This window comes from Halichoerus grypus, chromosome 4 (genome assembly GCF_964656455.1).
Source record: "Halichoerus grypus chromosome 4, mHalGry1.hap1.1, whole genome shotgun sequence".
NCBI classification, from domain to species: Eukaryota; Metazoa; Chordata; class Mammalia; order Carnivora; family Phocidae; genus Halichoerus; species Halichoerus grypus.
The window spans coordinates 191,764,881-191,779,233 of NC_135715.1; the positions used below are offsets into that span (position 1 = coordinate 191,764,881).

Genomic DNA, 14,353 nt, shown 5'->3' on the forward strand with positions numbered 1-14,353 from the left:
AGTGGCGACCGATCTGGCCAAGTAGCTGCGGGCCACTTCCACTGTCGCGGAAAGTTCTGGATTAAAGGACCAGGAGGTCCCTTGTTCACAAAGCCATCTTTGTGTCGCGGTCTTTTCCTCTGTTCCATGAACGTGGGTGAAGCCGGACCGAACGGGAATGCAAACACACAAGTGGGACGAGCATGCCGTCGACTCCCCGCGAGGCCCGGGCAGCTGTGAAAATGCCCAGCTTTCCCCTCACCGGTTCTTACAGACTTTTTCCAGACTCCTCTCTTCTTGCTTTCTCCTTTTCCATGATCGCACATCACTTGAAGGAGGGAGGAGGAAAAAGCACAAAGCCCATGACTCATTTTACGCAGTCTATCCGCGTAAACCCATGTGGCTCCAGAAGGAAGGTAGGGGAGCCAGTCCTCAGGGCACCGTGAGCACCCGCCCGGGGCGAGGCTCCTCGCTCCGTGCTGCCCTCCGCTCTGGGCCCTCCGTGCCCCCCGTGGTGAAGGCCGCTCCCCACGTCTGCTCCTCCGGCTCTCAGCCTCCACAGAGAACGGGGCCTTCCCATGTGAGCCCCCACAGGCAGGGGGCCCGTCTCCACCTGCTGCACCTACCAGCCAGAGGCGCCGTCTGCAACAGGGAGCACATCCTCTCTCCCCCACTTCTGGCGCTGAAAGGCTGCCTCCCCTCCCAGCCCCTATCAGAAATGGTAACAGGTTTTGCGGTGTATTTTTAGAGTTTGTGAGTTTCTCACTCCTGTGGAATGTTCCTCCTGCCTGTCTGGTCCGAACGTAACCGTCCTCTATCGGCTCTGAGAGTAACCACAAGTCTCGGACGAGAGTAGCAGCCGACACAGAACGATGCCAAGTGAGGCCCTCCACGCAGGCCCACGTCCCCGAATCCTGCTGAGGCTTTACTCCCTTCTTTCTCTGGGAAACACGAATGAGAAAGACATAATCCATGCCACAGTGCTAGCGGACTGTGGAGGCCGAGCACACATCCCGACACGGTCTGTGTCTCCAACAGACCAGCTCAGCACTGGTGTCGAAGAGGTCATGCCAGAGACTGAAGCCACCCACCTTTTCCTTCTTAACAATAAAATAAATAAATAAGAAGGCTTCTGAGCCCTTTACAAGCACGTCATCACCGTGTGGAGTCCAGAACAATTCTGCAGTCATGGAAAGAAGGTTCAAGATGATCAATACCTGAACTGAAGCTCGGCAAAGTGAGCAGAAGACACCTGTAGGCTCTCGGTCTGTGAGAAAAAGCAGCTGTGACCCCTGCAGGACTCACGCTGAACAACTAAGGTCTCTATTCTGGTTGGAGAACATTTTCTCCAAAGGAGAAACAGCGGGATGGATGCTCCACAGGAAACAGCGGGCAGGGCGGCCAAAACAGCTGTTGGGGGGAAGTTCCCAGGGACCTTTGGGTGGGCCGGCTTCAGAGTCAGGGCAAATACAACGTCAGCAAATTCATCTGTTGCTTCAGTGAGCGCGTCGGATCCCACAGGCCCCTCGGAGGCTTGCCGGGACAGGAGCAGAGACTGGAGGCCCCTGCACGGAGTCCAGGTTTGAGGGAAACTCCGCTGTCCTCGCGGCGGCTCACAGACAGGCCAGCAGACCAGGGAAGAAGCGCTTCCCTCAGAGGAAAGGGAACTCCATGTGCTGGTTTTGCCCAGGGGCTCAAAACATCTCCAATATCCTCCCTTTTCCAACCACGCAGTGGAAGGAACCAAGAAACCCAACGACATGGGGCATTGCTGGCCAGCCCCCAAACCCACGCCCCAGGCCCCCCAGGAAAACAGCACCCTCCTCTACTTCTGCTTGGCCTGAGGATAGCAGTGGCCATGTGGACACGGGGTGTTTTAAACGAGCACCCCCTCTGGGGAAAACTGTCCATGAAGGAAATCATCTGACAATTGTCCACTCTTAAGAAAGGCAAGTCCCCTTTTCCCCTCCCCCAAAGTGGCTCTCAGGTTGAATTCTTCCCCATCAGAGGGTCCTTGCTGAGCGTCTGGGACATGAGAACTGGTATTACCAAGAGGGAAAGGAAGCGGGGGCCAAGGCAGGGAAGGGCCGGAGAGACGGTCACCCCGTTGGACTGAGTGGGCACCAAGCCTCATCACCAGCCAGAGCAGGGACAGGCTGAGACGGCCCGAAGGACGGGGCTCCAGGGAAGCCACCAGGACCCAACAATTAGAAATAATGGCTTCTTGCTTTCTATCTACACTAATGTATTTTGTCTTCCTCTAGTGCCTGGGTGAACTTTCGCTTCCTCTCCTCACCCAGACCTGCCATCTTCGATAAAGGGAGCCAGTTTCATCCTCTTGCAATGTCCCCGGACACCTCCGGCAGCCGTGGGAGGAGACGTGGGCCGGCATGGACATGGCTGCTGGCCACGGGTACAGCCCCATTGTTCTCCCAGGGATCTTCTCACTACGGCTATTTGCTTTGTTCTTCTCTTGAAACCCTCTGGTCATAACATTTTCAGTGGTTTTTTTTTTTTTTTTTTGACTCACAGTTGAGAAAACCAACCAGTTGAGCTGTTGCCTCAATGATCTGCTCATCAAATGAAAATTTTGAGTCAGCCTGATCGCCGTCCGCGTCATTTGTAAAAACAGCTCATTTGTAGGCTGCATCCTGCAGCAGCCAGCGTCCCGTTCCTCATTCTTAAAAAGAAGCCGCCGCAGCTGTGTTTTCTGCATAGACAGCAGGGCACGGCGCTCACCCACACCGCCCGGGCAGGCCCAGGGCCTTCTGTCGGGGACTCTGGCACCCGCCCGATGCCCGAGGCCGCTTTCCCCTGGGGTCCCTGTCAATGTTCAGCCTCGGGGTCCCAGCTCCTGCCCCATCGAGCACCTACAAAGGATCCCTGCCTCTGTAACCGGTGGCCTCCTCGGCCCCTCCCCAGCGCTCCCTCCCCGGGCCCTCCCCTCACTGAGCACAGCCCCCCAAGCGGACCGCCCAGCTCCAACATCAGAGGGCCTGCGTCTCCACCCCAGCCTTCCCACGGAGGCCTGAACCTGGTCCCTCATACAACAATGAAATGAATGCAGCAAATGTGCGGCGCAGAGTCCAGGAAGCCCTGTCCACGTGGCCGTGGCTGGGCGTGGACAGGCCCCGCACCCGGGGCAAGAAATCTTAACTTCTTGCCATGAGGGCTGAGTAAACACCGCGTGCACCGTGAGCAAGGAAGGATGCTAGGTGGTGGCAGGATGTTCTTTCATTATTAATAACGTGAAAAGCATTCACACGGCAGGCCCAGCTGAGTCCGCAAGGCTCCTGGGAAGCTCAGATGGAACAACACAGCATCCATGAAAACATCCCAAAAACTCCGTGTGCAAAATAAATTGTTTAAGTCTGTTTAAACTTCTTGCTCCTTCAAAAAACATGCTGTTTTAAAAGGAGATCCAGGCCTGAGGAAAGTTGTACACAGATGACGATGTTCCCGTTTGCCGGGCTCCGTGAACACCACCGTCTTCCGCTAAGAGGCCCCAGGAGGCAGGAGCCCAACCGCTGGGCTGTCCCTCGTGCCTGCAGGCACGGCTGGTACCTGTCTCCTAAACTATTCCGTAGGGATGAGGAACAACACAGCACAACGCCTATTTTCAAGCAGACAGGATTCTACCTATAGTTTTCTACAGCTAGCAAAAAAAAAGAAAGAAAATGAAAATGATTTGGGGCCAAGGTCTTCATGGTGACCCACAGGGCCCAGATGAAAGCATGGTGAGGGCCACACAGTCTGGATGGCACCCGTTCCGTGTCACTGAGCGGAGTCCAACACCTTCTGGGCCGGCCGAAGGCTCAGCAAGCATTTCTCTAGTCTAAGTACAGACGAGAAATCAATTTGAGGAGCACAAATATGGCCACGCTCATCTTCTTTTTTCTGATTCTCATGTTCCACTGTGCTCCCTAACTGCAATGACGTCACCCAGCGGTAAGCGTCCACACGTTGGTGGTCTACAGGTTTCTCAAGAGGCAGCAGGTGCATCAGTGGCTGACGTAAGGGGTTTGTCTGCTGAACCTCTATCCTCAGTACATTTTCTGGACGATGATGGGAACATTCCTCACTCCTGCACAGTTTTGCGGAGCCTGGTTCGGTGGAGCACTGTGGGTCCACATCCCCTTTGCTGGAGAGTCTGGGTCTCCCCAAAGGCCATGCCACAGGCATCCTCCCCCACGCACTCAGAGCTGACACAGGACAGCCCCCTCCTGCCCCTTCCCTTGTGGAAGCCACTGTGCTGGAGCCCAGAAAGGGGAAAAGGGCTTTCTGGGTTTTTCTTTATCCTTTTTTGTATTTTTGCATATATAACACTATTTCTGCATGAATTATTTTCAAAAGAGAATGCCAAAATAAGTTCTACAAGTTTCCAGATTTGTAGGCAGGATAAATAAGAACTCAGTTTGGTTTTCAATCATGTTCAAATTATTTGCATATGTGCAGCTTAGTTTCATTTAGTTACTAAATTCTAGCCATCCCTAGACAAATGGACAGATGAAACTTGCATTTCAAATTTAAATGTTACGTATGCACACACACACACACACACACACACACACACACAGAAGTGCACACACCCAGTTAGATCTGTATAGACAAATCCTTAGCAAACACTTTTCTGAAACCCATTACCTAAACACATTTGGGAACACGGCTGTCACTGCCCTCACAGGCCAGGAATCTCGACAACATTCAAGACTGCCAGGCAGGCAGCAGAGAAGCATTAGGTTACCGGTCTTCCAGATGATGACGAACTGTGGGTACACTCAGAAGTGCGGTGATCTCCCCACAGCAGGAATGATCCTTGCTGGGGCGCCTGGGGGGCTCAGTCATTGGGCATCTGCCTTCGGCTCAGGTCATGATCCCGGGGTCCTGGGATCGAGTCCCGCATCGGGCTCCCTGCTCGGCAGGAAGCCTGCTTCTCCCTCTCCCACTCCCCCTGCTTGTGTTCCCTCTCTCACTGTCTCTCTCTCTGTCAAATAAATAAATAAAATCTTAAGAAAAAACAAAAAAAGAAATGATCCTTGCTGTTCTAGACTGCCTATGTGAGAGAATCATCACATTTCAATAATTAGGTGATGATTCAAGATCTCAGAGAATGCCACCGTCAGTCTTGCTTCTAGAAACCGACAATGGATCTGGGTTCACAGGTACCCGGCTCTTCCCCAGAAGTCACTTCTCTGAAGAAAGCCCCAATTTCTCCTTTCCTGGCATTTCCCATCTCTTGCTACGCTTCGAAGGCAGGAAAGGTTCTGCCCCTGTCACGATTCTCGGGCCAACGGTCGGATGGAGGCCGCTGACCCGAGGCCAAAGGCCAGTGACGGCGACCAAGCAGTCAGTGACTGAGCCGGCTGACACCTGGGCCCAGGCCGAGCCGTCCTGGGTAAACACACGTCTGGGCCCCTCATGCAGCCCGTCCCTCAGCAGCCGGACCAGCAGCACACTGACCATGCTCCAGCCTCACGGCCTTCAGTCCTCATGCGAAAACATCATTTAAAACAAGTCATCGGACACCCGCTCAACAGCAGGGCTGGCCACCGGGGCAGGGTCCCCAGCATTGCCCAGACCAAGACCCTCAGACAAGGCACAGCCTGGCCCCAGCACCCACTTGATTTAAACATGATGGGGGGGGGTGTCGTGGGGGTACAATAAGAGCCAAGGCAGGACCCTCATCCCCCGGTTCCCCAGACAACAGCTGGTGACCCTCCCCTTGTTTCCCACCCAGTCCCACACTGTGTAGGGACTATTTAAAGAGAGCCTTCTGGAAAGGGCTTCTGAGATGCATGGGATGTTTGGGGATGCAGGAGGAGGGCCTGAACGCCTTGTCCCTCTGCCGCGCCTCCCTAGGGAGCAGGCACCCCAAGTCCGGCACGACGTGGAGCAGCAGGGCATGGGGGCTGCAGGCCTGGCCGCAGTGCTGGCTGCGCTCCTCAGGCTCCTCTGCTGGCCCCACACACTCCAGAGGCCACGCTGCCAGAAGATCCTTCTCAGGCTGTGCCCGTGCACGCCCTGCCTTCTCACTGCATCCGGTGCCTGGAAGGGTCTGGAAACCCGACACGAAGGCGGGCAAGAGCTCTGGGCACACAGCCTGCAGCCGGAGTGAACTCCGTGCCCCAGTGGCCGTCCTCTGCCGGGTGGGGTCCGCGCCCAAGACCCTCAGAGAAACATGCGCTGATTTTAGGAACACGAAGAAGGGGTTATATTTAGAAACAAAGCACCGCAGAGCCCAAGACAAGACTTGATGGCGGCCTCCCTGCGATGCCCAACAGCCCCTGCTGGGACCACGTGGGCCTTACAGGCTGGCAGCCGGACCAGCCGGAGGTCCCAGGCCTGGGTCCTCTGCATGGTGACAGCAGCCCTGCCCCCGCCTGGAAAACAGGGCGCTGCTTCTCGCAGGTCTCTCACGGCTCACCATGGATTCCAAACGGTCAAAGGGCAACTCCTGTTTGAGAAAATGATTTTAGGAAAGTTCTACTTACTTGGATAATTTTCTGACAACCACGCTTCGTCTTGCAAACACCACCAGGCGGGTTTTTTTCAAGTTCTCTTTCTGAACCATCATAACAGAACAAGGCTGTTGGAGTGTTTTACATTTTCTCCCAGGACGGGGACTTAGGAACGGCGCACACATCTCCCTGTGTCAAGGTGAGGATCTCTGCCCCGCACTTCTCACGTTCCCACACAAACTGAACACGCAGGGCCCAGAGGCAACACCCAGTGAAGGCCCAGCGTCCACCCGGAAGTGAAGGCCCTGCGTCCACCCGGAAGTGAAGGCCCTGCGTCCACCCGGAAGTGAAGGCCCTGCGTCCACCCGGAAGTGAAGGCCCAGCGTCCACCCGGAAGTGAAGGCCCAGCGTCCACCCGGAAGTGAAGGCCACGCAGTCAAGAGCTGGAAAACGCCAGAGACATCCTGCCGCCAGAGGCCCTGCCTGGGCCGGATCCCAGCCCCTAACTCTGAGACCCTGGACACGGCATCCCCCGCTCCTGGGCCCGGGCCTCACAGTGAAATAGGGTTATAAAAGTACTTGCTTGTACAGGCGTGTTTGAAGGATTCTGTAAGAAATTTCATTCACATGCTCAGCATTGGCTAGCATCCAGAAAGCGTTCCATGAATACTGGCTATCGTTTCAGAGATGACAAAGTGAGAACCCAGCGGGGAAGCTCGTGCTCGGGACTAGAAGGAACCACAGACCTGGCTCCACCTCACTGAGCTGGGGTCCTGGTGACAAGGATGACAGGACGACCTGAGTGGCAGTCAGCACTGATGTCCCTAGCAAGAATTTAACAATCCCATGAGGCTTTAAAGCAACCCAGGGGTGAGAAATGACAGCCAAGATTCCTAGGTTTTGTTTCCAGAGGGTCTTCTTAGCAAAGTAGGGAATCTACAGATCTCTCGGGAAGATCAGCCTACCAACGGAAAAAGATGGTAAAGGAGATATGCTCGGTTTTTAGACAAGAGTGAAACATGCAACCACCATCCCCAGATGGCTATCACTTCCCAAGAGGGAGGCACTCCGCTTCTGGGCAAAGACCGGCGCTCATGGTGCAGTCCGTGCAGAGCACGGGGGATGGGGCCTCCGGTGTCGGGGACGGGGTTGGGGAGTGGGGCCTCTGGCATTGGGGAGCGGAGCCTGCGGCGTCGGGGACGGGGCCTCCGGCGTGGGGGAGCGGTGGGCAGCGCGCCGCAGCAGGACGCAGGAGCTGGAGAACGGTCCCCGTGCCCACGGCGCTGTCTGTGGGCAGTAACCTGCCCCCACGGGCAGTGCCCAATGCCCCAGCCCCTCACCCGGCCAACTGCGGACCCCCTTTATCCTACCCCACACCCTGTCGCAGGGCATGGAGGCTGGAGGAGGCGGTGGAAGAGGCCACCGCTCAGCACCCACTGAGTTCCGATGTTCTAAGGTGACCGGCTAGCAAGTCACTAGGCCACGCAGAATGACCCTCCACAGTTACGTAACAGGACACAGAAAATCCCGTACAAGTTTCTCCGGAGAGCGAGTCGCACTTTACCTTTAGCCAAGGCTTTTGTTTAGGTCCCAGCGGCCCCTCCAGAGCCAGTCCTCTCGGGGCAGTCAGCCCGGAACGGAGGAGGAAAGTCGAGCCGTGCCCTGCCGGCGCCCACTGATGAGGACTGCACCGCCCCGCCCCGACATCTGGTTTCTATTTCATCCCCGTGTTGTCACATTACATAACAAGCAGATGCTGTGCGGGATCACCGCAGACTCGAGGCTCCCGACTCCCAGAGAATGCCCAGAACGTGGGCTCCGGCGGCCGGACCGCTCCCACGAAGCCACACCGCTGCACACTTTACCTGGCTCTTAGAGCAAACGCCCTCGGAAGAAGACATAGGACACCAACCACTCCTACCTCTTCCTGAAACCAAGCATTTCTCCTCGTTCCACATGCAAATGTGGGGAAAACGTAAGTTCTCTGTGGCCCAAGGTTCATTTTCCAGACCTCAGCCTCGGAAATGTACAGGAAGGGGTCTGTAGACTGGGCTACAGAGAGTCCCAACGAGAAAGGGCCAGAGCCCTGCCAGCAAGGGCAGGTGTGGGACCCCAGAGGGGAGAAGACACACTTCAGGCATGTGGACGGAGAGCCTTGGAGCAAGTGTTGTGGGAGCTCCGGAGCCACACTGGGGAGCAAACACCGTGCGCCCCCTCAGCTTGCTTGGGAAGCAGTGAGGATTTGTATTAAGAAGACCTGCCCCCCACACTCCAGGCACCGAGGCTGTGATGGCCAGCAAGCAAGCGGGAGCCCCTTTCAAGAGTGTGCTCCAGAGCGGCCCTTCCAGGGCTGCTGTCCGCCATCTCAACCCACCCAGACCAACCAATGGGGGCCAGCGTCAAGTACGAGGGTGCCAGGGGCACAGAGCTTCCCCAAGGTCACCTGGAGCAGCCCATGAGCTCTAGGTAAGAAGAATCAGACCCACGGCCAAGGTACCCATCTGGCAGTCAAGCTCCTAAGGGGCTTCGTGCAGGATGGAAATCTAACCACTAAGCCACAGAGTCTCCTCGGCTGAGTGGTCCGGGGCAATCACTGACCTGCAGGTGAACCATTCTGCACAAAATCTAACCACTAAGCCACGGAAACTCTCCTCGGCTGAGTGGTCCGGGGCAATCACCAGCCTCCTGGTAAACCATTCTGCACAAGGGGAAGTGAGAATTTAAAATTTTCTCGTATTAATACACAGAAGCGGTCCGGCCGACCCAGTGGGCAAGAAATCGAATGAGGCAGTGGACCTAGCGGTCTGGTCTGTCCAGCCATGGGCAGAAGCCCCCTGGACTCCCCCACGTCTGCCATCTCGCCCAGGCCTGGTCCAGGGCCCCCCAGACAGGACAGCAGTGGTGTTCAGTGGACTTCAGATCCCACTCTCCTCACTGCACTGGGGGCAGCAGACACTTGTTGGGGGAGAGCTGTCTCAAGGGCAACACTTACCAGGCAAGGGGCACAGTTCAGCCCCAAGGGCGGGCAGTGTCACGGAGGACCTAAGGCTGGCACCGCGGGAAGGCCTGGCTGCGGAACAGCTTGTTCCTTGAGCCCTGGAGGCAAAGAGGCTCAGACCTTGAGGCAGAGGAAACCGCACAGGGCAGCCCCTCCCAGGCAGGGCTGGCTCTCTGCACCCCCCTCGGCCCCCAGCATGGAAAGGCACCACCACAAAAGGGATAAGCACAAGGAGCCCCAGATGTCACTGAGCAGACCAGACAATGTGCACGAGCGTAAGGAGGATGCAGAGCAGAGCGGAGTGATTGCAGAGGACATCATGGAGCCCTACACCGTGACGGCCACACCCCCAGCTCACTGGCGAGGGACTTCTGGAAGATGCCCTGTCAATATATCGGTGTTTTCCTAACGTGGGCGGGGGGACGGGGCCCTGCACTGTGCACAGCTGGGCTGTCTTTTTCTTGTTACACTGACCTGGTTATGGCAGGGTCAAAGGGATCGACAGAGAAGAGCCCATGTATGCCAGCGAGGGAGGCCAGGCCGGGGTCACCGTGTGCAAAGCGGGAGCCACTGGAAAACACGCCTTTCTCTGAGGCAGACACGTGGGTGCAAGCTGTGACAGGACGCCTGGACCAGCACCGCCCTGCTGCAGGTGAGCCGGGCCGCTGGACACGAGGACAACCCACCGTGACTTTAATCTGCCGGAGCCACACGATCAGGCCAACATTCTCCACGTGCTCAGAACTGCCGATAAACGTTCAGTGCAACCTACAGCTGTCTGACGCAGGTACGTCCCTTCAACCACCTGCGATCGCACTCGCTCTTCCAACACTACCCACGCTGTGCCGGCTCTGGTCTCACGCCGCTTTCCATCTAGGGGCAGTCAGCCCAAACAAAGCAAGCCTCCCAAGAGCAAATAAGGAAATAGACCCCCTGCCCCTCGTGAACAGGGTCCCCAGGGAGTGCTGCAGGCCTGGGGGGCATAGGAGCACCCATCTGAGCATTAGATCACCCACAAACTTGTGCCTATAACCACAGCGGAGAAGATCGGGCCGGGCCCCGAAGTGGCTCACAAGTGATGATGGGCCCGCGCCCCGCAGCATGCCCAGCCCTTGCCGTCCAGCTCCCTGTCCCAGGCCCTGCTCTGCTTCCCGTCCTGTCCTGCAGGGCCCTCCCCGCTGAGCGGGCAGGAGAGCTCCAGTCCGATCCCAGTGGTAGTTAGCAGGGTGGCCACAGACCTGATCCTCCTCTCCACCCCCACCTGCTTCAGGCTCAGATTTGTCATCTGATTCGGTAAAAGTCTGGGCTCTCTGCTGGTTGCCAAGAATAAGGCCACACCCGTGCCTACATAAGTAATAAGGAGCACTGGCTGGAAGGCCCCTGGAGCAGCTCCCAGAAGCCAGAGAACACCCAGCCCTCTCGAGAAAAGCGGGCACCAGGCAACTCCGGAGCCTCGGGGACCAGTGCCACCAAACGTCCAAGGTCTGTGGGCTGCTGGCCTGCCGGCCTGCCCACCACTCGCTTCCCCTCTTGCACTCAAAACTGAATGCAGCAGCTCGCAGGCCTCCAGGTCGCCGGGTCAGCCACCGGACACAAAGGGGCCTCTTGCCCCAGCCGCAGTCTGAAGGACTCCCAGACAAGGCCACTGCCACTGGTATCCCCACTGAAGACCACACTTTCTTTCCCTGGGGTTCGGGGCTGCATCTCCCATAAAAATGAAGAGGGGAAATAAATAAGTAAAGAGAGAAGCAGCCAGTGCCCACCAGAGGCTGTGCAGCGGCCGAGCCTGCTTGGAGAACACTAGACAGGGGCTGCCGGCCTGAGCCTTCGGGCCAGGTCCCCAGGGAAAGGTGCCATGACCACCACCAGAGGCCGAGTCTGAGCAGCGCCACCAGGCAGGCCTCGGGGCCTCAGGACAAAGGCGATAGCCACTGGTATTCCCCTCTGCTTTTCCTCAAACGGCCACTAAGGGAATGAGTCCCTGTCGGGTCGCATTACAAGCCAATCCCATCATCCTCTCTGCAACAGATGCCAATGGTGTTTACTGACATTTACGAAACAGCACGCGGGCACGGGATGGCTGTCTGGCCCGTCGTGCTTTTGGCCAGGTCAAGCAGCGTTGGTTCTATCTTACAAAGAAGAAAACAGAATCTCCCAGAGTTTCGCGGCGCCTGGCCCCATCGGAGCTCTGTGCACCCCTTGGCGGCAGGATGCCCACTCTCGCGCTCAGCAGCCTTCACAGCACACGAGCAGAACGCCTGGCGTCATCGGCACGCTTGTTCTGCACCGTGTCACAACGTGTGGCCCTGGCAACGCTGCCTGGTTGGGCCAGTGAGGACCGCTGAGCCACCCGTCACACGAAGAGCAGGATGAAGCGCCCTGAGCCGGCGTCAGCTGTCTCCAGCACAGACACGCAGCACCCGGCATCCCGCTCTGCACGGCCGGGAATGTAGAAGCCTGGGTGCTGCTGGCAGGTTTGAGAAATGCAAGGACACGGAAAACCCAGGGCTCTGTTGGAATGGAGGCCCCGCCCCGTGCCTACAGGGAAGGGCTCCAGAATTCTCTCCCGGATGAGAGCAGAGGGGAGCACTACGGGAGAGGGCAGCTCGGCCCCTCCCCAATCACACACTCAGGGACAGAAGTGCTAAAACTTCATGTTTCTGTTTTAAACAAACATGAAAATGGATCCTTTAAACTGCATTTCCCACAAAATTCCCATGCTGAGACTTTCTAACCACTCCAGAGCAGCCTCTCCGCAGGGTGACACAGCAAGGGGACCTGCGGGCAGGGCCAACCTCGTCCCATGGGCCCCTCCCGAGACTAAAGGGCTCAGAAAGGATTACTTGACATGCTCCCCAAGAGCAGAGATCCCCTCAAGCACTAACATAATGTGCTGGGGAGACAGAGAACACTCCTCAAAAGAAGTCTCAATGAAAAATCCAAAGTCCCCAAAATCACAACCAGATATTCTCAGTTCAGACTTGAGGGATCTTAGCAATATGATAAAATCATCACCATCCATCAAAAGGCACCAGACGCCAGTGCATGCTCTCTGCTGGCCTCACACGGTGCTCCCCTGCGCTGGGCCTGGACAGCAGGCTGGGCAAGACAACCGGCGGGGCAGAGTGGCATCTGGGGGGGAGGCGGGCACTGCCTCCCACCCAAGTCATCTCAGTGCCGTCACCGTGCCCTCTGCCCTGGGCTCCAGGTCCACGAGCGGTCAACGAGAGACGCCACCACCCCTGACCCGCACGGTCGGTGAAGAACCACGCAAGCCCCCCTCTGCAGACAGCACCTACCCCGAGCGGCACACAGCACTGCACGTGTCTGCACCTGCGGTCACGGAGGGGGTCCAACACAGTGCGCGTGCGCACACACACGCACACACCGATTTTACTTTCTGCCCTTTCTTCCTTGTTTGAAAGAAGGCCAAGGCCAGAGAGTAAAATCCAAGAATAAAAATCTCCCCTACTGTCCTCCAGTCTCAAGCAAACACTCGACTGTTATTTACAGTTTTGTTAAGAAAAACGAAGCATTGCACTGCTACAGAGGAAAGACAAATTCACGCTTCTCCTTGTGTGTCCAACTAAATTACAACTTCCACATCTGCCTTCTACAAAAACGAACGGAGCCGCTGGAACAAGGACCGTGGCGCCTTTACCAGCACGGCCCCAGGCAGCGCGGCTCATCTCTGCGACCGTCCTTCGGGGTGCTCCCTGGCCCTCGGCACCACGGCACAACCAGCAGATGTCTGTAGCCCATCCGTCCACTCCGGCCCCACACACAGGCCTGGCAAAGTGGACAGGGAGCTTCAGCTGGAGGCGGGGCCCCTGGCCCAAGGCCCAGGGCTGGCACGGGCAGGGGGCCTCAGGCAAACCGCCCTCCTCCTGGGCTTCTTCGTCTACACGATGAGGTTTCGTAGCTCCTCCCAGGACAGGTGCGTTCCCGGCTGGCCGGCGCTCTCTGCACCTCGGTGTCCCCGTGCTGGCCAGGACACGCGCTCCTCGCCGGCAGGGCTGAGGGGCAGGGAGCCAGGGAGGACACGTCCCGGGAAGACATTTCGGGGGGCCTCACCCAGCACACGGAGGGTGCCCAAGGGCAGGGGGCTAAAGGAGAAACTGGTGGTAAGAAGCTCCCTGGCCCAGGCTGGACCTCTGTGCACGGGAGCGCGAGGGGAGGGCGGCCGGCCGCTCGGCCAGCTCCTCACCCAGCTCCCCCGCTCCTCCTCCGACCGGCACACAGATGTGCTCAGCGGCAGAGCCTGGCTTCTGCTCGCACTCATTTCATAATTTTAAATATACTCTTAACGGAAAGCAACCGAAGTACTTGACAAGAGCAGCTGACGCAAATGTCCCTGCAGCAGGCAGTGAGTCATCCCCGCAGCGTGAGAGTGAGTGCTCGGAGCAGGCCCGAGAGGCGGTCGCACGCGAGGGGCGTCCTCCGAAGGCAGAAAGACGGGCAGCACGGCCCAACCACGGCCGCTCTCACCGTCGGGCCGGCAGCGCCGAGACAGCTCCGACGGGGGGCGGCGGACTGTCCACAAGCCCTCCGGAGGCCGCGGCGGCTACGCACGGGGGCAGGCGTCCACTTCACTCAGCAGACATGGCTGGTCAGGCCTCAGCATCCCCAGACCCCCCGGTCCGCCAGGCTGGCCGCCTGACACCGTGGCAGACAAAGTCGGTTCCTCATGAAGATACGTGTCCTCAGATGAAAGCCAGCCCACCATGCTGGTGACAGAGTGAGCCGTTAGGAGCAGCCGCTGAGTCTGGCAATGTGGCCTCGAGTGTTTAAAACCTTCTCCAAGCCGGGGGCACCTGGGGGGCTCAGTCGGTTGGGCGACTGCCCTCGGCTCAGGTCATGGTCCCCGGGTCCTGGGATCGAGCCCCACATCGGGCTCCCTCCTCCACGACAAGCCTGC

At 57.7% G+C, this 14,353-nt stretch overlaps 1 protein-coding gene across 12 annotated transcripts in view; it reads right to left on the minus strand.

Moving 5' to 3' along the window:
* HDAC4 (histone deacetylase 4) overlaps positions 1 to 14,353 on the minus strand; it is a 296,598-nt gene that overhangs the window by 211,785 nt on the left and 70,460 nt on the right. Inside the window, exon 1 of one of the 12 annotated variants that reach the window (XM_078071542.1) lies at positions 13,097 to 13,634. The exons of 7 other annotated variants lie outside the window; for them this stretch is intronic. In XM_078071542.1, the coding sequence (XP_077927668.1) occupies positions 13,097 to 13,124 (28 nt within the window). In that variant the 5' untranslated portion in view covers positions 13,125 to 13,634. Of the gene's footprint in view, positions 1 to 8,001; positions 8,116 to 12,734; positions 13,075 to 13,096; positions 13,640 to 14,353 lie in introns of those variants that run through there. 4 more of the 12 variants (XM_078071549.1, XM_078071553.1, XM_078071551.1 and 1 more) reach the window with 4 other exon arrangements.